We start from the raw sequence: 24,756 nt of genomic DNA, 5'->3' as shown, positions 1-24,756 counted from the left end.
CCACCTCATTAAGCTGTTCCTGAATTCATGACCTACAGAAACTGTAAAATAACAAATTTCATTTTAAGCCTCTAGGTTTGGGGTAATTGGTTACTAATAGAGATTTTGCTGCCCATAATAATGAGGTGCTGCCATAACAAATACTTCAAAATGTGGCATATAATTTGAACTTGGGGACAGTAGATAGAAGCTTAAAGTTAAGCCTTTGAGGAGACTCCTGATGAGGTCTTAAATGAAAATGAAGAACACCATATTGGAAACTGAAAGAAAGGAAATCACTGTTATATAGTAGCAGAAAGTTTAGCAACATTGTCACCTGTAGTAATAAGTGAAGTAGAAAATGTACTACTTCTGGTTATGGTAAAGCAGTGGATGGGAGAAATAGGCTCAGGAAGGGCTCCTAAGCAAACAAAAAGAACCAGGACTTGGTGGTTTGGAAAATTCTCATCGTCTCAATATGTCAAACTATGCTAAAATTAGGAAATGGCTTCCAGGCAAAGATCATATCCTGGGCACTCTCAGAATAGGTTTGTCTGAAGGTGAAGCCAGTGGTGTGACTATAAAATCCTTTGTTAAAACCTCAGAAAGATGTAATGTGAGCCTCAGAGAACCTTTCAAAGTAAGAGGGCTTAAAGCAGATTAAGGGTGTCCTCAGCAGAAATTTAAAGTAGAGAAGAGTTTGTCTCAGAATTGTGACTGTGCTTTTTGTCTAACAGAGTGTGAATCCCAGTAAGATTCCCAAGAGACCCACAAAGTTTTCAAAAGAGTTAATTGGTAGAAATATTACCAGTCTGAGGAGCGGCCCCTTGGATCCCCAGAATTTTACCGGCAAGAAGCAGGTTGAAAAACATTTTACATTGTAAACATGGACTTCCTTTCATAAAATGGAAAGATAACTCAGAAATAGAACCAAAATCTCAAAGGGCAGAGCCAAGAGCTATGGAGAATTATTCCCATATTCAAGGAACTTCTAACGTGTTCCCACCTTGATTACAGAATTACTTTGGATCAGTGACTCCATTTTCTCTTATTCTGAACCAGAAGTTTTAGAACAGTTATCCTCTGCCTGTCCTACCATTGTATTTTGGTTGTGTGTGGGGCAGATAATTTGTCTGTTTAGTTCATGGGTCCTCACAACGAGAGGAACTGTACTTAAGGAACACCATTCAGCTAAGTTGCTCCCAAATTTCTTACTCAATGTAAGAAATTAGTAAATGTTCTTTGAAGCTGCAGTTTTGTGGTAATTGGTGGTTATGCACCAACAGCTAACCAATACATAAGCAGAAAAGGAAGATGAGTAGAATGAAAGCTAACATTTATAGTCATGTTCATTTTATCTTGCTTCCATTCTCAACTTTTTTAGATGATACATCTAGCTTAAGTTAAATTGCATTTTTCAATAGAAGATTGTATTATATCTTGGTTTTATAGCCCCTTTACAACTAAAAGTACGTTCAGGTAGAAAAAAACACAGTTCTTATTAGTTTAAAAAATTCTGAGCCCGATTATGTATGTATAATATATTAACCTTAATTATACCAAAAGGGGCTGGGGGATACTGAGATGCTAGCAAAATGTGAAATTTTTAAAAAAAGAATCAACTTACAGAATTAAACTGCCAAAGAAAACTCTTAAGTTTACTTTAGTACCATTTATTTCATGATATGCTAAAGTTTTCACATACATCATTCTTATTTTGGAATGTATTGGAGGTTATAAAGTATTCTAATTCAGTTAACCACTTTATTAGGAACAAAGTACATTATTGTTTTGTAAACCACCTATGGGCTTGACATACATAAACATTTTGAAATTATCTTGAGTGCAAGTTGACTATAGTTTATGATAGTGGTTATGTCAGGTTTACTTTATTAGTGATTATTTGCAAAGACAACTAAAATGGCTTTAAAAGAATAACCCATTCTCTAATTATTTTAACCCCAAGGAAGTAATGACTGTTAGTTAGATCATAAATGGCTTTAAGACTTTAAATATCAGAGTGGAAATCCTCTCCATTTTGAGTACTTATTAATTCATTCAGTAAATATTTGAGCACCTGTTCTGTTCCAATAACTATGCTAAACATTTGATTATTTGCTGGTAGACAGCTTTCAACAATTCAGTATCTTTATCAGTATTATAAATCATCAGAAAGGTGATTACCTTTCTGTTTCATACTTATCTTTGAAAGGTTTCATAACATCATTATTTGGATTTAAAATCATATCTTGCTCATCTTTTATCCCTGATGTTTAGTACAATTTTGACCATATACATAATTGGTAGGAAAGGTTTTTTGAAGAAAAATCTTCAAAATTAAGGAGTTAAAAAAAAAACCAAGCAGCAGTAAGGTATGAATGTTCTTTTCATTTGGTTTCTTTATTTAACTATTTTAATGAGCCGGTTAGGTGGGGTTTTTTTTTTTAATGTTAGCTTACATTTGCTTTAAGATTATTTTTTCAGTGTTTTTCCAACCAGAGTTGTTAGTCGTAACAGTTCTTATTGTTCAGATAGGCTAGATTGCTAACAAAACCCATAAAACTCACCTCACGATTGGTTTGTGATTATAAGAGGAAAAGATCTCAGATTCCATGCTTTGGGGCAGAAGAAAGGTGACACCTAATTGATCTGAAGTGAAAAGGTATCATATTTTCTCTTCGCCACTGAGAAATACTTGACTAACTTACTCTTTTTTAGAATTAAGTAAGGTCATTTTTGAGCCAAATGATTAAAAGGATTGTGATTTACATTTATTGTTCAAAGTCATTTGCTTTAGTCAAGGGCGCTATGAATTGTTCATGTACTCATTTTCAGAGGTAGTAACATTTTAATTAGGCTCTATATCTGAAAACTAAGTTAATGGATAGAACTTTATTTAGCTAGCAAAATGGATTTTATATTACCGTGATCTCTCACCATCCTACCTTATAGTTAAGTTCCTGTAACCTTTATATATTTTAGATTGAGTTTAATTATCTAATAAGGGAGTAAAAAAACTCTATATAATCTTTTTGCATAATATTTTGTCACTATTTAATTTTTCCTTGACTCTTAAACTAATCTTCATGTAGGATATTTGGTTAGTTAGAAAATTATAAAGAAGAAATCAGGAATCATTTATCCCTACCTAGTGGTAATTGCTATTAAGATTTTGGGTTCTTCTTAAGTTTTCCTTTGTTCTTGCATGTTATATTCAAATACATACTTCTTTTTAAAAGTACCATCAACATCAGTCTCTTCTCCATTTGGATTGTGTTTTTGATAGGATTTTTGTTTGTATTGGTAATGGTAGTGATAGTGGTGGTTGGAATTTAAGTAGTACAAATCATAAAAATTGAACCCACACAGTCTGATTTCAGAGTCTTTGAATTTTGCCATTATATTGTGTAACTATACTACAGTTTATTTAACCATTCATGTTTCGTTGAACATTTACTTTATCTTCCACAGTCTTGTACATTAATTTTTGTTGGTACTTCTGAATGTGACCTTAGGATAAAATCCTAGAAATAGATTTACCAATTAAAGGATTGTCTAAAGATTTATATAGTTAGCAGAAACTATGCAACTATTGCCTGCCTATTAACTAAAAAACAGATTTGCGGACAATAAACAATCCCTGAAAACCTAATACCACATTTAAGCCAAACTAACTTTTCATTTAAAGTGTAGTTTCTGTTGATTAATAAGGTGGAGGACTTGTTTTTCTTTTTTGTTTTTGCTGGACATTATATGTTGGTACTTTTCTCGTATGCCTTCCATATTATTTCATCACTGATTACTGTGTTCAGGTTGCCTAAACAAAATACTATATATGCTATTAGTATTTTTAGACAAAGCTCATAGACATGCAAAATTGAAAATTCAAGGTTTAGTTTATTCTTTTTTTTTTTTTTAATTTATTTATTTTTGCTGTGTTGGATCTTCATTTCTGTGCGTAGGGCTTTCTCTAGTTGTAGCAAGCGGGGGCCACTCTTCATCACGGTGCGTGGGCCTCTCACTATCGCGGCCTCTCTTGTTGCGGAGCACAGGCTCCAGACGCGCAGGCTCAGTAGTTGTGGCTCACGGGCCCAGTTGCTCCGCGGCATGTGGGATCCTCCCAGACCAGGGCTCGAACCCGTGTCCCCTGCATTAGCAGGCAGATTCTCAACCACTGCGCCACCAGGGAAGCCCCTAGTTTATTCTTAAACTAATAAAAAGTAACTAAAGAAATCTAGCAAACAGAATAGGAGACATTGGTGGTCAAATATAAAATGCATTGCTACTGGGTGCTACATCAAAGTGTAAATAGTGATTTTGTTGGGCTTGTAGAATTGTTAGTCATTTTTTTCCTTTTCTGTGCTTTCTAAGTTTGCATAATTTGACTGTATAGTTTTAAATACCAAAAGAATAGCTTTGATAGCATTTTTAACATATGCAATGCTAGAATATAAGATTTCTTTATCAAAGAACATCTAAAATTTTTTCATCATGCTAAAGTAAACTAATAATATAATTATTTAAAACTTCTCTTGTTGAATACGACCCAGTCACACATTCAAACCTGTGATTCGTGATAATACAACTACAAGAATGAAAGTTTGGAACAACTGATAGACTGTGATATCAGTGTTTTTCGCACTATATTGTTTATTGGGAATCATACATTTTAAAAAGTTTACAGAACAATGCTGTTTTCTCTGCCTCAGAATTAATATAGAGAGAAGGGACAAAGGAAGGAGAAAAGCAAAATCTGTATTTATTTTCTCTACAGCTATCATCTAGACTTATGTTCTGAAAGAGAACTACAGCTAGAATTATTTTATTACTTTATACTGCATCCTTTTGCCTCTACACACAAAATTGCTGTAATAGTCTTGGAGAAATAAAAAGCTAAACAATCTCTGAGCAACCATAGAAGAATAATTATTATACCAGCCTCTGAGAGTGGAACAGATTTCCACTGTACATGAAATCTTGGCATGGTTTACTTTTTAGGTAAATACAAATGAGCCAATGCCAGCACAGTACTAAAAGCATTGAATGTGGATGTATATTATTGCTATAGACAACTTTTTAAAAGCTGGAGCTCATGCAAATGTATGTACATCCTTTGTGCGTATCATACATTAGATTTTCTGCTCTTGTGGAAGATTTTTTGGCATTTTCCACCACCTAACTTGAGATTACACCCCTTTTCCCATAGTAATTGTTACCTTTAAAGAGTTTTAATCCAGTAAAAAACATTCAAGTTTGACTAAGCCAGAATACTTTTTACTCAGTCTGATCCAAGTTTTAAAAAATGTTTTGGCTACTATTAATTTTAATAATGGAAATGGTACAAATAATCTTTTTCATAAAATAACAATTAAAATTTTTTTCTTATATGAGTTTGGCAGAGATAGTTAAATGATAAGGCCCAGTGTGGGTAGAGGTGTGAGGAAATAGTCTTTCTTGAGGTTTTCAAAGGGCACATAAGTTTGCTAGAGGGTAGCTTATACTCTGTAGTATTAATGGGAATTAGTCCTAAGGAAATAATACTACCAGTGCACCAAGATGTATTTATAAGGAGGTGTGTTGAAATGTATATGACCAAAAAATTGGAAGCTATTTAAATGCCCCTAATTCGAGTTTTGCCTACAGAATACATAACATACACAAATATTGAACTTCTTTGCAACCATTTTAAAGCACAGGGTACATCTTTATATATTGACACAGGGAGAGGTTCATGGTATGTTTTGTGGTAAAAGAAAGCACTACATGGATAGACCTAAATATATAAAAGGAATCAAATTATACATAGACTATAAATATATATATGTATTAAGTCTAGAAAGATACATGTCAAATAATAATAGGTGCTATTCCATATGGGGGGGTGTGTGAAGAATTTTTTGTGTAATTTGAACTTTTAACAGTTATTAAAATTATTTCTTTTGTGGGTGAAGACTTTTCATTGTTGCTTAAGGAGTTCTTTTTCTACATTTTTTTCTATTGCCAAAGTTACTCCCAAGGGTCTATATTAACATAATGTGATCTGACTTGTGGTTATTTGCATATCACTGATTATTTATAGGGTACTCACTGTGTGTCAGGTGTAGTTCTAAGCTCTAGGAATAAAACAGAGGGAAAGTCATTACTGGCTCACAGGAAAAAAACAAATAAAAGAACACTTAGAATATAGGGTGATATAAGTATTTTTGAGGAAGTTCAGAGGAGGGAGTAACTTTGGAGTAGATTAACAGACTTTTTGAGGCGTTTATGGCTGATGTTAAGGAGTTCTTTTTTTTTAATTTTTATTTTATATTGGAGTATGGTTGATTTACGTTGTGTTAGTTTCAGGTGTACAGCAAAGTGATTCAGTTATACATATACATACATTCATTCTTTTTCAGATTCTTTTCCCATATAGGTTATTACAGAATATTGAGTAGAGTTCCCTGTGCTATGTAGTAGGTCCTTGTTGATTATCTGTTTTATATATAGTAGTGTGTATATGTTAATCCCAAACTCTAAAAAGAAGTTTTCCTAGTGGAAAAATTGAAGATAGTCTTTGTGGGCAGAGGAAATTACATGTACAAAGAATCAGAAGTGTGAAATGTTAGACAGTACTGGAGAGAAACAGTACATCTGAAGCAAAAAGGGATGATGAAACAGAGTAGGAGCCATGGTAAAGTAACAAACCTACGCATTCATTTGTTAGTTCTTTTGTTCATTCTCAAAATTTCTTGTTCATGAAAAGAAAACACTGTAATTTTTAGTAAGACTAGTCCATTATCATAGAAATTAAATAGTATATCCATAAATAAGAGTGAAAGTTGTGATAATGCCTAGTCTTAGTGAGAATATAGAACATTGCTTGTGGATATATGAATTGTTAAAACCACCTTGGAAAATAATTTTAATTTATAAATCAGAGCATACGTGTATCTTATAATCTAGCATTTCCACCCCTGGATATGTACCAGAAAATTCTTGTATATATGTATCATGAGGCCTGTAGAAGAATGTTCTTAGCACCCTTGTTTGAAATAGCAAAAAATTAAGTGTTTTATCTTAGGCAAGTTACATAATGTCTTTGAGCTTTAGTTTCTTCCTGTGGAATAGAGATAATAATGCTAACTAGCTCGAAGGGTTGTTGTGAGGATAAAATGAGTTAACCCATGTAAAGTACTTGAGGCAATGTCTGCTACATAGAAAATGCTTAATAGGTGTTAGCTATCATCACTACAAAGAAGTGAAAATGAGTGAGCTATTGCTACATATATCAACATGAATAAGTTTCATGAAAAAAAATGAGCAAAAAAAGCAAGTTCCAAAATGTCCCAAATAGCATGATATCAGTCAAATAAAATTCAGAAGCATCTAGAACTAAATATTGTTTAGGAATAATACTTATGTGGTAAAGCTGTAAAGAACAGTAAGAAATTGTAAAATAAACAACTACTTCAAGATAATATTTACCTATCCAAGTGGTAGAGGTGGGGGATGCTATTATTTGTTGTCTTGATAATATAATATTTGCTGTCTTGGTTATTTCTCTTTCTTAAGTTGGGTGATAAGTATACACATATTCACTTTATTACCTTTATATTATTATGTCTATAGTCCTTTATATAAAATATTTCCTAAGGGAAATATCAGTGGTTTGGTGTATATCCTTCCTTAAACTGATAAAATTTTTAAATACCTATTCATCCATCCTATCAATTTGACAGATAGGATCATGTCATACTGACAGTTCTGTCCCTAGCTTTTTTTCATTTAGCAATATCTTGTGAGTACTGCATACAGATCTTTTTAATGGCTTTTAGAATTCTATCATATATGTATACCATAATTTTTTAACCAGTCCTGTGCTGATACAGCCATAGGATGTTTTCTCCTTTTCTTTTTTTGTTAAAAAGAGTGCTACGATGATTATTTGTGTATGTATCTGTATATACGATCACTTTCTCAAAGAAGAAATGCACTCCCACCAACAGTGCAAAATATCCTGTTTCTCCATACCCTTGCCAGTGTTGAGTATTATTATATTTTCCATCTTTTCTAGTCCGTATAAAAAATTGTCATCACATTTTTAAGTCTTTAATTGAAGTCCATCATCTTCTTTTCATGTATTTGTTGTCTATTTCTTTTTCCTGTGAAATAAAGTTGGACTTTGTCTTGTACCTCAGTGCTTCTGGGGTGAGAGAGCCCATTTCTATGGATTGTGTAAATTATGTATCTTGAAAGCGTTCCTCAGACAATAATGATTCTCGGCCCTCTATTCTCCAGTGTGTACAGGGTTCCCCAATAGAGCTTTGATAATTGGATACCTTAGAAGGATTCTGAGTAGAAAAACCAACAGATTTGCATGCCTAGCCTTTTCACAAGACTGGAAACAAGGAGATCACTTAGAAACCTACTAAAATAAGAGAGGCAAAAAAGGATAATGAGAGCTTGCATTAAGAGAGTAGGTAAGTGGATATGGAGAAGAGAAAATGGATTTGAAAGACACTCAGAAGATTAGCTTGTTTAGAAAATTATTTTATTTTACTGACCAAAAGAGATATTCTGCATGAATCCAGAAGGGTTTCGGGCAAGGACTGAACAATGTCTCAGTTTATTATCTCAAATACAGAGTGGCGGGGGGGGTATGTGGAGTATTATTTCATTATTAAACAAATAAAATGTGTATAGTATTTGGGTAATAAATGATTTAGTTCAACTTAAAAATGCTTACCAAAATACCTGGAATTAACCTATTAATTAGAAATACTGGGATTTCAGAGCAAGGACCAGAACATGCATTTATAAATTTATAATATCTTAGCTATAACTTTTATGAACTTTATTGCTTAATATTAGAAGTAATACCAAATTTTAATAACTTTTATGAACTTCATTGTTTAATATTAGAAGTAATACCAAATTTTAATGTTTTTTATTTTTATAAAAAAGCTTGTGTTTCTACCTTTAAAATTATTAGCCCTATAATGATTACTCTAAATTACTTTAGAGTGAGCCAGTAAAGGTATTTCTGTAATTTTAGTTGGCTGTCACTTTTTCTTCCCAAATAATTATATACTAACGGGAAAAATAATAGCAAAGAGTTATCTCATTTCTTAAAAAAAAAAAGGAAACAAAACCTTTTCAGGACTTTGTTTTGTAATGTGCTAAGTTTCACTTATTCAACATTTATTTTACAGAAATATTGTTTATGAAATTCCAAAAGCATTTTGTTAGTGACTGTCATTGATTGAGCATATCTCCTTCACTGAGTCTTGTATATGGTTTGAATCCTTCTAAATAATCAGCAAGTTCAGGCTAATTAATTAATTCACTCATTCAATTACTTTTAAAATTACGTGGACTACTGTCTTCCTTCTTCGATCCCTCGTATCACACAGCACAATCCTTGGTACTGTGTAAAAAGAAAAAAGTTCTTTAAAAAAAACTTGCAGAGTAACAATTTTATTGATTTGTATTTTTTCCTCATAATTTCTTCATTTTCTCTGTACATATATCACTTTTAGTTATAATTAGCAGCTTTATTGTAATTAGATATCTTTCTCACTTGCCATGGATAGCCTTCTAATTCTTCCTATATTATTTTTTTTTTTTTTTTTTTTTTTTTTTTTTTTTAAATTTTAAATATATATATATATTTTTTTTTTTTTTTAAACATCTTTATTGGGGTATAATTGCTTTACAATCTATATTATTTTTTTTAAGAAAGTCCATTTTGCTTATAAAGTTGATTTTTTTAAAATTCATATTATTTTATTTTGACATGGCTTCCTAACGCACATTTGAGTTTGGGGAATTGCCATACACATTGATGGTGGTGGTACATACTTACTGATTTTCTAAATTTTTGTTAGAGTGAAGGTATCTTATTTTGTTGTTGTTTTTTACATTCTGGTAACTAATGAGTTGGGGATTGTTCCCATTAGGCAGCTGAAGAGGATACTTCCAGTTCTCTAGTGAAAGATCATCTCTTCCAGCAAGAGACAGTTATAACCAGTGAGCCTTACAGAAGCTCAAGACCTTCTCCCTTTGAAGATCTGAATGCCAGAAGAGTCTACTTGCAAAGCCAAGCCAATCAGGTGAGAAAATAAATATTTTTCAATATATTATTCATATTTATAGAAATCGGATGTGTTAGATGAGAACATTAGGACCATCTGCCCTTTACCAGTCAAAGAACAACAGAAACCCAGGAGAATAAGATTTATAATGAATCAAATCCGGAATGAGACAATACATATATGTCATAATGTCCTAAACAGGTTTAATAATTGAGTCATAAATTTGACTTTAAATTTTTTGATGATAAAGGGGAAAAGGTGTTGGTTACATTTTCATTATCCAGTAGAGGGATACAAAGGAACATAAACCATAGTTTCTGTTCTAAGAGAGTTTATGATGGTGTAATAGATACGTGCTCATAGTGATTGGGAGCACAGGATAGGGGTATTGAAGTCGTTGTGGAAGATAAGAGTTTGTGTTTTTTCTTAAGATACACCTGAACTTTTCAAGGATGAGAAAAATTGTTAACTAATTGAAGAGGGTGGGGCTGGTGATGAAAATTGGGGGGGAAAACACAGGAGGAGCGAGGGGATGAATGTTTTAAACAGGGAATTTTAGTCAGCATAGTCTGCCATAACAAAATACCATAAACTGGGTGGATTAAATAACAGGTTTTTTTCCTCACAGTTCTGAAAGCTTGGAAGTCCCAAAGTTAGGGTGCCAGCACGGTTGATTCCTAGTGAGGGCTCTCTTCTTGGATTACAGACAGCTGCTTTGTCTCAGTGCCAGAGAACGCCCAAGTGAGCAAGCTCTCTGGTGTCTCTTATAAAGGGCACTAATCCTATCATACCAGGACCACACCCTTCATGACCTAATTACCTCCTGAAGACCCCATCTCCAAATAGCATCACATTGGGGGTTTGGGTTTCATATAATTTGTGGGGGCCAGGGGTGACACAAACATTTAGTCCATAGCAGGGAACAGTATGAGCAGAGGTATGCATGATCTAGGGAGAAAACAACATGGAGGGTGAAAAAGAGAGGCAAAGAGAACGAGAGCCAGACTGTTGGGGTTTTATGTCCTGCAAACCACCTTGGACTTAAATCTTGTTTGTTGTTTCGCAAACCTGGGTACACATTCATGTGCCAGAAGACACAAGAAACCACAGGTTAAACACAGTGCATTTTTATGGAGTGTCACTTTTACTTACAAACAAAAAAATCCAAAGCGGTGTACCAGGTTTACATTCCCACTAGTTGTGGGAATTTTCCTGAATACTTGGTATTGCACCCCGCCTTTCCCCCTCCCCCCTTTTTTCCCCAATTTAGTCACTTAGTGGAAGTAAAGTAGTATTTTATTGTGATTTTAGTTTATACTTCCCTGATTACTACTGCTGTTGAGCACCTTTTTTTATATGCTTATTGACCATTTAGAAATTGTTTTGTAAAGCACCTATTCAAGTATTTTGCACATCTAATATTGAGTTGTCTTTTTCTTATTGATTTATAGCCATTTTCTTTTTGTTTATTTTGGAAATAAGTCCTTTGTTGGGTATATATATATTGCAGATATCTTCTCTCTGGTGGTCTGTCTTTTCACTCTCTTAATAATGTCTTTTGCTGAATAAGAGTTCTTAATTTTAATAGAAGAGTGATTTAGTGATCATTCCCTCTGTGGTTAGTGCTTTTTGTGTCATGTATAAGAAATCTTTGAGTATCCTCACCAAGCCATGAAGATATTTTATGTTGTCTTTTAGAAACTTTATTATTTTTTCTTTCATGTTTGATTTTTGTAAGTGGTATAAGATTAGGAGGTCAAGGGTTCCCTCCCTGCACCACAACCCCCAAATCTGGATAGCCAGTGATCCAGCACCATATAGTAAAAAATCTATGCTTTCTGAAACAAGTGCATTGCATTTTCAGCTTTGTCATGTGACTGTATGTGTGTGGATCTATTTCTATTCTCTGTTCTGTTCCCTTAGCCTATTTGTCTATTTTTATACCGGTATCACACTTTTAAAATAACAGTAGTTATATAATATTTCTGGGATCTGGGAGTTATGTCCCCCAGCTTTGTCCTTTAAGATCTTGTTGTTCTTGGACATATGTAAATTTTAGAGTCAGCTTATCAATTTCCACAAAACTTCTAGAATTTTTATTGACATTGTATTGCATTCATAAATTAATTTGGAGGAAGTTAACATCTTGACAATACTGAATCTTCTAATCCATGAAGTGGTAAATTCATTCATTTATCTTTTGTTAGATTTATTCTTAGGTATTTAATTTTTGTAAGTTTATTTAGTTATTAATTATAAGTATATTTTGTAAATTGATCTTATATCCAGAGACATTGTTAAACTAATTTATTAACTCTGTACTTAAAATCTGTAAATTTTTTAAATGTCTGTTTCTTGTCACACTGGCTAGGACTTCTAGTGCAGGGGGGATTGACTTTCTTATTTTGTTCCTTATCTCAGGGGAAAGCTTTCTATATTCATTGTATTCATCATTGACTATGATATTTGCTGTATGTTTTCATAGATCCTTTTAACAGATTAAGGTATCTATCTATTATTCCCACATTACTAAGTTTTTTATGACATGCTTCTGCAGTAATTGAGATGATTCTAATTTTTTTCCTTGTTGATTCTGTTGATTGGTAAATTGTAATAATTGGTTTGCAACCTTGCAGTCTTGGAATAAACCCATCTTGGTTGCCATATAATACTCATTATACATACACATATAAACATATGCACACATAAAATTGGGTTTAATAATATTTTATCTAGGATTCTTATGTCTGTGTTCATGGAAGAGATTGGCATATAATTTTCTTTTCCCATAAAATCCCAGGCAGGTGTTGTAATCAAGGTATGCTAACTCCATGAAACAAATTGGGCAGTGTTTCTTTTTTGCGGTTTGTGCAAAAGTTTAAAATTTGTTGTTTTTCTTAAATGTTTGGTAGAATTTCCTGGTGAAGCCATCTGAGCCCAGAATTTTCTTTATCAGATGATTTTGAGCTACAGATCGATTTCTTTAACAGATACAGGACTATGCTGATTTTCTAATTCTTTTTAGAAAGTCTTTTTACAGGATTTTGGTTTTTATTCCTTTTTTATGGAAAATTTCAAACATACTAGAAGTTGAATGAATAGTGCAGTCAATTGCTGTGTACTACCCTGCTTCTGACATTAGTCATTGGCAAAATGATGATATGCCATATTTTCATTATTATTCAGAAATGGATTGATTTTTAAGCATTTGGGGTTTTCTACTTTTCTTTTTATTGCAGATATTCTAAGAATATACTCTGAATGATTTCATTCGTTAACATTTGTTGAGGCTTATTTAATGACTCAACATAAGGTCCGTGTGCCATGTGCACTTGAAAAGACTTCATATTCTTAGATGTTGTGTGTAGTGTTCTTTCTATATATTAGGTCAGGTTTGTTATCCTTATTAACTTTAAAAAAATCTGCTTGTCAGTAACTGAGCAAGGTATGTTTAAAAATCTCCAACTTTGATGGTAGAATCATCTTGTTTTCATTCCATCAGTTATTTACTTTATATATTTTGAGGCTATTATATATTGCTTGTAATTTTATAATTGTCATACCTTTATGTTGAATTGACTCTCTTGTCATTATGAAATATCCTTCCTTATCTCTGGTAATACTTTTTGCCTAAAAGTCTACTATGTCTGATATTTTCTTTTGGCTAACGTTTACACAGTGTTTGTTTTCCCATCGTTGTACTTTCAACATTTATATGTCATATATAAGATGTCTCCTTTAAACCATATGCAGTTGGGTTTCGTTTTTTTCTCAGGGTGTTTTTGTGTTTTAGAGTATTTTGTCTCCTTCCTTTTACTGCAATTATTGATATAGTATAAATCTACCATCTTACTTGTTTTCTGTTTGCCCCATTTTTCTTTGTTCATTATTTCCTCCACTTGCCTTATTCAGGTATATTTAACTACTTGATTTTTCTTTTTTATTAGATAATTAATAATACAGTTCAGTGCTTTTATTGTAATCCTAGAGGTCACAATACGCATTGTTAACTCCTTAGAATCTACCCTAAATTGATTGTTTTTTAAACCACTTCTGGAAAATGCATGGATCCTACAATACCTTAATGCCATTTATCTCTTGTTCATTTACCGTTTGTGTTGTTGTTGTCATGAAATTCATTCTGTGTGTATGTATTTATAACCTCCCAAAATAATATTTTAAACAGTCAACATTGATTTCAGTTTATCCTTCTACTTATGCTTTTGGCTGTTCTTTAATCCCTTGTTTATTACCATACTACCATGTAGGATCATTGGCTGTTTATTGCTGTTGGTGAATCTTCGTTGTCGTTTTTCTGGAAACATCTTTTATTTCCTCCATATTTGAAGGATGTTTTGCTGACTGTCACATTCTAAGTTATCATTTATTTTCTTTCACCACTTTAAAAGATGTCACACCATTATCCACACTTTTCCATCATTGCTATTGAGAAATGCTGTCTATCTTTGGCTTTTCGCTGTTTTATTATGCTATGCCTAGGTACTAGGTTTTTTTTATTGGGTTTATAGAGCTTTTTGAATCTGGCTGATATCTTTGAACAGATTTAGAAATTTCTCCACCATTGTCTCTTCAAATATTGTTTCTAAATCTGAGGCTCAGGGAGAGATATGGACTGAACTTAAAGTTGGGAGTCATTATCTAACGATGGAAATTAAAACTATGAGAGAAGTTTGAATTACTTTGTAAGAAGAATAGTATTCAAAGCTGGAACACTGAGGATCACTAAATGTTAAAAGACAGAGTGTTGAAGAAGAACAGTCACACAGATAGGAGAACTAGGAAAGGGCAATAATGTCTCAGAAGCCTGAGAAGGAGAGTTAAAAAGGTAAGTGAAGGAGTAGTTAATTAATGTATTGCAATTACATGGTCCAATAAAGGACCTGGATGAATCCTGGATTCATCTCTGTAAAGGTAATTGATACTCCTAGCATAGTTTCAGTGGGATTAGGAGGCATTCGTGACAGTATAAGAAACAACTTGTTTCTTTTTGTCTGAGCTCCTTTAAAAAGTTTGACTACAGAGGCCTTCCTTTAGAGAGCAGGTGGAGCTAGAAGGTGGAGGGCCAAGGAAATAAATATGTTTAAAATTTGAAGGGTTAAAGAAAGTGAGAAGTTAAAGATTTGGGACAGAGAGAATAATTGATAAAGACCCAAAGGAGACTATCAAGGACACAGGAGTTACACTGAAAGAGGAATTACTTCATTTTTCTAGACTGAAGAGAAGTTTAGGTAGAACTACAGATTTATTAAAAAGGAGGTAGAAGGTTAATGAAATTCAGACTTGATCAGTTCAGCAGTGTGTGCCCTCGTATTCTTGGATAAACCTAAAATTTAATTGTTTTTATCTTAAAAACTTGAATATGGGGGCAGGGGGTAAAGAGAAAATAAAAAACCTTCTGGATCATCTGGGAATTTTTCTTCCAGCAAGTCCCAATACAGCCATACCACAGCAAATAAATAAATATAGTTTGAAATATTCAAGTTAGACACAGATTGTGAAAGGTTCCCTGCCAATAGATCTGATTAATTAGGTTACTTAAGGTCGCAAGAAACATATATTCTCAGGCTATGTATGTCGGTGGGGACTTATCGTAATGACCTGGGCAAGCACCAGGCTAATAGCATGTATTCATTCAGCCTCTCTGGTCCTCCCATAATTGGAACTTCAGTTAGGATTATCCCCCTTCCTCCACTCTAATTAAATCTAATGCCAGTGTTTCCCATATAAGTAAATGGTATATCACTTATACATTTGCTCAGGGCAGAAACTTGAAGCTATCCTGACTCGTTCCTCTGTCAATCTCATACTGTAGATATCAGCAGTCAATCAGCAATCCTGTAAGCACTACATTCAAAGTATATTTCTCAGACGTTCATCCTTTCTTACTGCTATAGTCTTCTAATTTCCCTACTTACACTCTTATCCTTCCCATCCACTCTAATAATCTGTTCACACAGTAACCAAAGTGATCCTTTAAAAAGATACAAATCAAATGTGTTCAAAACTTTATAAAAGTCTAACATCCTATTTAGAACAACATACAGAGGTTTTACAGAGCTGTGCATGATTTTGTTCGTGGCTTCTCCAGATTTATTTTCTATTCTTTCTCACTCACAAGCTCCTTAATACCTCAACCTCCTATGTTTTAAGTATATTAAGAATATCTATGCCTCCAGGGCTTTGCATCTGCTCTTCCTTTTATCTGGAACACTCTTCCTCCAGATGTTCCTGGAGCTTGCTCCTTACTTCAGGTCACCTCTTCTGTGAAGCCTTCCCTGAGCACTCTAAATGAAATACCAACCCTTCCATCACTGTATCCTTATGCTATTTTACTTTTCTTAATAACACTTATTTCCTGATTATAATTTGTCTCCTATTTGTACTTTTTTTGTTTGTTCACTGATACGTTCAGGAATCTAGAAGTTCCTAAGATAGAGTAAGCACCCAGTAAATATTTGTTGAATGAAAGAATAGATGAATAAATGCTAACAGCATCACCTTGGAAGCATCCTACATCAGAGGAATAGCCTTGCCAAAAGGACTAGACTACTTCGTTGCTGTCAAGAAATATGAAGAGTGTGAGATTTAACCCTAGCTAGCAAGTTATATGAATGCTGCCAGAAGACATAAGACTGCTAGGTCAGAGACAAAGGACTGTTACTCACAGCACAATAGAGTAGCATGAGCTTCATGTTTGTGTCAGTTCCCCTTGCTTCCCAAGTCCCATGGGGGTGGTGCTAAGCTGCTCAGGTGAATATTGCACACTCAGTGGGTTTGCATCCCAATATTGGAACCCTGAGTTTTGGGGAACCCCAGTCTTTTATAATGGGCGATAATCCTGCCTGACTTTTGCCAGGGAGGGACACAGTGTCTTTGTTATACTCGTTAACTAAACAAACCTAACTTCAAAGGAGAGATACTATATCTTTCAAGGGTTTCCCTATTCACACGTCTTTGAAAAGATAGTCTGAAGCAAAGGCAGATAGTACCTCTACTCACTGTATCAGCAGAAGTGAGACCCATGGAGAATTGTCACCTAACACTAGTTTAGGTTTTTCCCTCTAGCAGTGCTTAAACAGGTATTGTCAGTGTTTGTCTTTGGCTCATTTTCTATGCTTCCATGGACTACTTAAATCCTTTTGATGGATTAGGTACATTCTTTCAAACTGCTAGTGCTCTCAGTCAGGTTTTAGTTAAATCTAATAGGCCTGGAGGCCATTATAGTCCTTTTACTCAATTTCGCTTACTTTCAAGTTCCTGGAGGTCATTTCACTGCAGATGAATAAGACCACATGTATTATGGTCTTACAATCAAAGGTTTATGATGTGTTTAATACATAGAAAATAATACATGTAATGAATACCTGAGAAAGCAAAAAACTTTTAAAAAAGAGCACCTCCAATCCTGTTCCCTTGCCTTCATCCTAGAGGTGACCTTTACCTTGGGCTGTGTTTGCTTATTAGCATTCTTATGCTTTTCTTGGTAATTCTACCACTTCTTTTTCTTCTGCCAGTAGATATTTTAGTTGTTGCCATATTTTTGATATTAGGCATACTGCTAGTACAAACCCTCAGCTATTCTTGTGCAAGAGTTTCTTTAGGGTATACAGAAATGGGCCTTTGATATTGATGTGCTATAAAAAGGCTCTTGGGCAAATTAGTCTATAGGATTCATGTGTTCTGTGACTATAAGAGAGATATTTTGAGCATTTGAGAGGTTAGAGAAATAACGCTGAATATTCCATTACAAACTAATTTTAACCATATACTCTTATATAACTTGTTATTGAGTAATAAAATTTTCAGTGACACTTCTTTTTGAATTTTATTTTTGGCCAGTATCTCCTAGTTTATGGTGGTTTTTCACTCTTTTTATGGTGTTTTGGTGAACAGATGTTCCAAAATTTAATACAATTGAATTTATCATTCTTTTCGTGGTGGTGTTTTTAAAAACTCCTCCCCACCCTTATATGAAAGATTTTTCTCTTGATTTTATTCTAAAAGTTTTGCAGTTTTGTTCGTAAAACAAACTGATTTTTGTTCCACTTTTATTTTTTCCATATGGATTACTGATTGTTAACAGCACCACTTATTGGATCCTTCCCCCTACTAATAGGCAGTGCCATATCTGTCATATATCAAGTTTCTATTTCTGGTCTCTCTTATCTGTTGGTCTGTTTGTCCTGGCACCAGTGCCACTTGTCTTCTTTACTATAGGATGTTTTAACTCTATAGCAAGTCTTAATATCTGTAGAGCAAGTGCACCTACCACTTTTTTCTTCTTCTCTTTTTTGTTGGCGGGTTGGGGAGCTGTTTAGTCTTCCACAGAATTTAGAATTAGCTTGGGACTTCCCCAGTGATCCAGTGGTTAAGACTCCACCTTCCAGTGCAGCGGGGTGTGGGTTCAATCCCTGGTTGGGGAACTAGGATCCCACATGCCATGGGGTGTGGCCAAAAAAAAAAAATTAGAATTAGCTTATCAAGTTTGTTGAAAAATCCATCTGCAGTCTATATTTGAATTGCACTGAATCTGTATATTAGTTTGGGGAAGAATTTAGCCTTCTTTTCCATGAATATATAATATATCCTTCTATTTAGCTCATCTATAATGCTCAATAAAGCTTTGTATTTTCTTCATGAAAAGATATCATATATCTTTTAAAAGAGTGGATATATGGGGCTTCCCTGGTGGCACAGTGGTTAAGAATCCGCCTGCCAATGCAGGGAACACAGGTTTGAGCCCTGGTCCAGGAAGATCCCACATGCCTCAGAGCAGCTAAGCCTGTGCGCCACAACCACTGAGCCTGCGCTCTAGAGCTTGCGAGCCACAACTACTGAGCCCACAGGCCACAACTACTGAAGACTGCGTGCTCAGAACTCGTGCTCCGTAACAAGAGAGGCCACCGCAGTGAGAAGCCCACACACCACGATTAAGAGTGGCCCCTGCTCGCCGCAACTAGAGAGAGCCTGCGCACAGCAACAAAGACCCAAAATGAGTCAAAAATACACTTTAAAAAGAAGAGTGGATATATGTATATGTATAACTGATTCACTTTGCTGTATATGTGAAACTAACACACATTGTAAGTCAATTATACTCCAATAAACAATTAAAAAAAAAAACATTGGAGAGGTTATAATCATGCAAAAGTAATCCAGCCTGTGCCCTAGAGCCCACGAGCCACAACTACTGAAGCCCGAGCACCTAGAGCCTATGCTCCGCAACAGGAGAAGCCACCACGATGAGAAGCCCGCACACCGCAAAGAAGAGTAGCACAAGCTCGCCGCCACTAGAGAAAACCTGCATGCAGCAGTGAAGACCCAATGCAGCCAAAAATAAAGATCTTTAAAAAAAAAAAAGTAATCCAGAAATCTTACTTCATCCCACATCAGTCCTTTAGTCCTACAACATAATTAAAATTGAAATACTTCTGTTCCTCTTTATGTTCCTACCATGTGATTAAAGTGCTAATGAAAGTAAAATTCAAAACTGCAGGAAACAAGGCCAGGAATGAGATAACCTCTTCAGTCGTTAACTATTTTTATTAAACTTTCTTTCCTGTTTAAGACACTACTAATACTGAGTAGGTGGTTCGAGTTGGATATATCCATTTAAATTGCTTTTTGAATTGAAGCATACAAACTTTTTAATCCAGCATTTTTACTTTTAGCAATTTCTGATACAGATACACTTGGACATGTGTATTAAAGGTAAATATGTATAAGGATAATTTATGCAGTATTGTTTGTAACAGCAAAAGGTGGGGGAAAGCCTATATATATATATAAATCAGACTAGTTAAATTAAGTCATCCATTCAGTGGAATACTAAGCTGCTATTAAAAGAATTAGGTATTAAAAAAATTAGGTATAAACACATACACACACTTGCATGTGTGTGTAAATTAAATATGTGGCCAAAAAGTGGTAAGTACCACCTGAGTGGTGCATTTGTTACAATTGGTGAACCTACATTGATACATCATATAATCACCCAAAGTGCATAGTTTACAGTAGGGTTCATTCTTGGTGTTGTGCATTCTGTGGATTTGGACAAATATATAATGATATGTGTCCATCATTATAGTATCATATAGACTTTTTTCACTGACCTAAAAATCCTCTGTTCTCTGCCTGTTCTTCCCTCCTTACCTCTCCCTTCTCCCAAACACAGATCCTGGCAACCACTGATCTTTTTACTGTCTCCATAGTTTTACCTTTACCAGAATGTCATATAGTTGGAATCATACAGTATGTAACCTTTCACTTAGTAATATGCACGTAAGGTTTTTTCATGTCTTTTTTTTTCAATACTGAGTAATATTCCATTGTCTGGATATACCACTGTTTGTGTATCCACTGAGCCTACTGAATAGATAAACTTAGTTTCTTCCAAGTTTTAGCAATTATGAATAAGGCTGCTGTAAACATTTGTGTGCAGGTTTTTGTGTGGACATGTTTTTCATTCCCTCGGGTAAATACCAAGGAGTACAATTGCTGGATCATATGGGAAGAGTATGCTTAGTTTTATAAGAAACTGCCAAATTGTTTTCCCAAGTGGCTGTACCATCTTGCATTCCCATCAGTAATGAATGAGGTTTCCTGTTGCTCCGTGTCCTCCCCAGCACTTGGTGTTGTCAGTGTTCTGGATATTGGCCATGCTACTGGGTGTGTAGTGGTATCTCGTATTTTTAACTTGCATTTCCCTGTGGTGACTTATGGCGTGGAGCATCTTTTAATACGCTGATTTGCCATCTGTATATCTTCCTTGGGGAAGTGTCTGTTGAGGTCCTTGGCACATTTTTAAATCAGGTTGTGTATTTTCTTATTGTTGATTTTTTAATAGTTCTTTGTATATTTTATCTAAAGAAGGAACCTATTAATGAAAAATATGACACATATAAAGAAAAAAAGAGGTTTTTGTACATTATAGGTATCAGTCCTTTATCAGGTATCTTTTACAATATTGTCTCTTACTCTGTGACTTGTCTTCTCATTCTCTTGACATTTTATTTTTCAGAGTAGATGTTTTTAATTTTAATGAGGCCCAGCTTATCAATGCTTTCTTTCATGAATCTTTGATATATCTTAAAAGTCACTGCCATAACCAAAGTCATCTATTCTGTTCCATTGACCTATTTTTTATTTTTGCTGGTACCACACCGTCTTTCTTAGTGTAGCTTTATAGAAGATCTTGAAGTCAGATAATATCAGTTCTCTAACTTTTATTCTCCCTCAGTACTGTGTTGGTTATTCTGGGTCTTTTGCCTGTCTATGTAAACTTTAAAACCATTTTGTTAATATCCACAAAATAACTTGCTGGGATATTAATTGGGATTGCATTGAATCTATAGGCCAGCTGGGGAAAAACTGACATGTGACAGCCTTGAATCTTCCAATTTACAAACATGGATTATCTATATTTATTTCTTTGATTTCATTCATCAGAGTTTGATAGTTTTCCTCATACAGATCTTGTACGTATTTTGTTAGATTTATGCATTAAGTATTTCATTTTGGGGGATGCTAACGTAAATGGTTTTTAATTTCAAATTCCACTTCTGGTTTGTTTGTTTGTTTTTGCCGCACCATATAGCATGTGGAATCTTAGTTCCCTGACCAGGGATCAAACCTTTGCCCCCTGCAGTGGAAGCACAGAGTCTTAACCCCTGGACCACCAGGGAAATCCCTTGTTCATTGTTGGTTTATAGAAAAGTGATTGTCTTTTGTGTATAAGCCTTGTATCCTGCAACTTTACTATAAATCATTTATTAGATGCAGGAGTTATTTTGTTGATTTTTTCAAATTTTCTATATAGATGATCATGTCATCTGTGAACATGGACAGCTTTATTTCTTCTCGATCTGTATACTGTTTATGTCTTTTTCTTGTCTTACTGCATTAGCTAGAAATTCCAGTATGATGTTGAAAAGGAATGGTGAGAGAAGGGACATCCTTGCCTCCTTGTACCTGATCTTAGTGGGAAAACTAAAAGTTTCTCACCATTAATTATATTAGTTTCAGGGTTTCTGTAGATATTCTTTATAAGTTGAAGAAGTTCTCCACTGTTCCCAATTTACAGAGTTTTTATCATGAATGGGTGTTGGATTTTGTCAAATACTTTTTCACAATATATCGATAAGATCATGTGATTTGATGTGTTACATTAATAGATATTTTAATGTTAAACCAGCCTTGCATAGTGGGGTTGAATCCACTTGGTCATGATGTATAATTCTTTCTATAGATTGTTGGATTCAATGAGCTAATATTTTGTTGAGGATTTTTGCATCAGTGTTTATTTGAGATGTCTGTATTTTTGTTTGTTTTCCTTTTTGGTAATGTTTTTGTCTGGTTTTAGGATTAAGATAATGCTGACCTCTTGGAATGAGTTAGGAAGTATTTTCTGTTTTCTATCTTCTGAAAGGGATTGGAGAGAATTGGTGTAATTTCTTACTTAAAGTTTTGTGGTATTCACCAGTAAACCCCAGCTGGATCTGTGTGCTTTCTATTTTGGAAGGTTATTAATTATCCGTTCAACTTCTTTAATAGATATAGATAGACCTATTCAGATTGTTTTCTTCTTCTTGTGTGAGTTTTGGCAGATTGTGTCTTTCAAGGAATAGATACATTTCATCTAGGTTATCAGATTAGTGGATGTAGAGTTGTTCATAGCATTCCTTTATTATCCTTTTAAATGTTCATGGAATCTGTAGTGATAACCTCCTTTTTCGTTTCTGATAGTGATTTGTGTCCTCTTTTTTTTCTCTTAGTTGTCCTGACTAGAGGCTTATCAGTTTTGCGGATCTTTTTAAAGAACCAACTTTTGCTTTAATTAATATTCTCTGTTGATTTCCTGCTTTCAGTTTCATTGATTTCTACTCTAATTCTTATTATTTCTTTTCCTTGCTGTGGATTGAATCTTTTCCTAGTTTTCTAAGGTAGAAACTTATATTATTGATTTTAGATCTTCTTTCCTAATATATTTAATGCTATAAATTTCCCTCTATGCACTACTATTGCTGTATCCCACAACATTTGATAAGTTGTGTTTTCATTTCTATTTATTTCAAAATAATTTTTAATTTCTGTTGATATTTCTATTTTGACCCATGCGTTATTTAGAAGTGTGTTGTTTAACTTCCACTTATTTGGTGATTTTCCAGATATCCTTCTGTTACTGACTTATACGTGAATTCCTTCATAGTCTGAGAATGGACATTGTATGATTTCTACTCTTTTAAATTTGTTAAGGTTTGTTTTATGTTCAAGAATGTGGTCTATCTTGCTTAAGGTTCCATGTAAGCTTGCAAAAATGTGTATTCTGCTGTTGTTGGATGAAGTAGTCTTCAGATGTCAATTATATCCACTTGATTGAAGGTGGTGTTTAGTTCACCTGTGTCCTTACTGATTCCCTGCTTGCTGAATCTGTTCATTTCTTTATTGTTTTTTAGCATCTTTATTGGAGTATAATTGCTTTACAATGTTGTCTTAGTTTCTGCTGTATAACAAAATGAATCAGTTATATGTGTACATATATCCCCATATCCCCTCCCTCTTACACCTCCCTCCCACCCTCCCTATCCCACACCTCTAGGTGGTCAGAGCCCCGAGCTGATCTCCCTGTGCTATGCAGCTGCTTCCCACTAGCTACCTGTTTTACCTTTGGTAGTGTATATATGTCAGTGCTACTCTTTTACTTCATCCCAGCTTACCCTACCCACTCCCCGGGTCCTCAAGTCCATTCTCTACGTCTGTGTCTTTATTCCTGTCCTGCCCCTATGTTCATCAGAAGCACTTTTTTTTTTTAGGTTCCATATATATGTGTTAGCATACGGTATTTGTTTTTCTCTTTCTGAGTTACTTCACTCTGTATGACAGACTCTAGCTCCATCCACCTCACTGCAAATAACTCAATTTCATTTCTTTTTATAGCCAAGTAATACTCCATTATATATATGTGCCACATCTTCTTTATCCATTCATCTGTCGACGGACATTTAGGTTGCTTCCATGTCCTGGCTATTGTAAATAGTGCTGCAATGAACATTGTGGTACGTGTCTCCTTTTGAATTATGGTTTTCTCAGGGTATACGCCCAGTAGTGGGATTGCTGGATCATATGGTAGTTCTATTTTTAGTTTTTTAAGGAACCTCCAAACTGTTCTCTAGTGGCTATATCAATTTACATTCCCACCAACAGTGCAAATGGTTCCCATTTCTCCACACCCTCTCCAGCATTTATTGTTTGGAGATTTTTGGATGATGGCCATTCTCACCAGTGTGAGGTGACACCTCATTGTGGTTTTGATTTGCATTTCTCTAATGATTAGTGATGTTGAGCATCCTTTCATTTGTTTGTTGGCAATCTGTATATCTTCTTTGGAGAAATGTCTATTTAGGTCTTCTGCCCATTTTTGGATTGGGCTGTTTGTTTTTTTGATATTGAGCTGCATGAGCTGCTTGTATATTTTGGAGATTAATCCTTTGTCAATTGCTTCATTTGCAAATATTTTCTCCCATTCTGAGGGTTGTCTTTTCATCTTGTTTATGGTTTCCTTTGCTGTGCAAAAGCTTTTAAGTTTCATTAGGTCCCATTTGATCATTTCTGTTTTTATTTCCATCTCTCTAGGAGGTGGGTCAAAAAGGATCTTGCTGTGATTTATGTCATAGAGTGTTCT

General features: G+C 34.4%; 1 protein-coding gene across 1 annotated transcript in view; it reads left to right on the top strand.

The window, feature by feature from the left end:
• Positions 1-24,756, top strand: part of SPRED1 (sprouty related EVH1 domain containing 1) — a 117,784-nt gene that overhangs the window by 76,898 nt on the left and 16,130 nt on the right. Inside the window, exon 5 of the mRNA XM_032623837.1 lies at positions 9,921-10,073. Within this exon, the coding sequence (XP_032479728.1) occupies positions 9,921-10,073 (153 nt within the window). The remainder of the gene's footprint in view (positions 1-9,920; positions 10,074-24,756) is intronic.

This window comes from Phocoena sinus, chromosome 2, assembly GCF_008692025.1.
Source record: "Phocoena sinus isolate mPhoSin1 chromosome 2, mPhoSin1.pri, whole genome shotgun sequence".
NCBI classification, from domain to species: domain Eukaryota; kingdom Metazoa; phylum Chordata; class Mammalia; order Artiodactyla; family Phocoenidae; genus Phocoena; species Phocoena sinus.
Note: the sequence above shows the minus strand (reverse complement) of the source record. Positions and strands in the feature narration are given on the sequence as shown.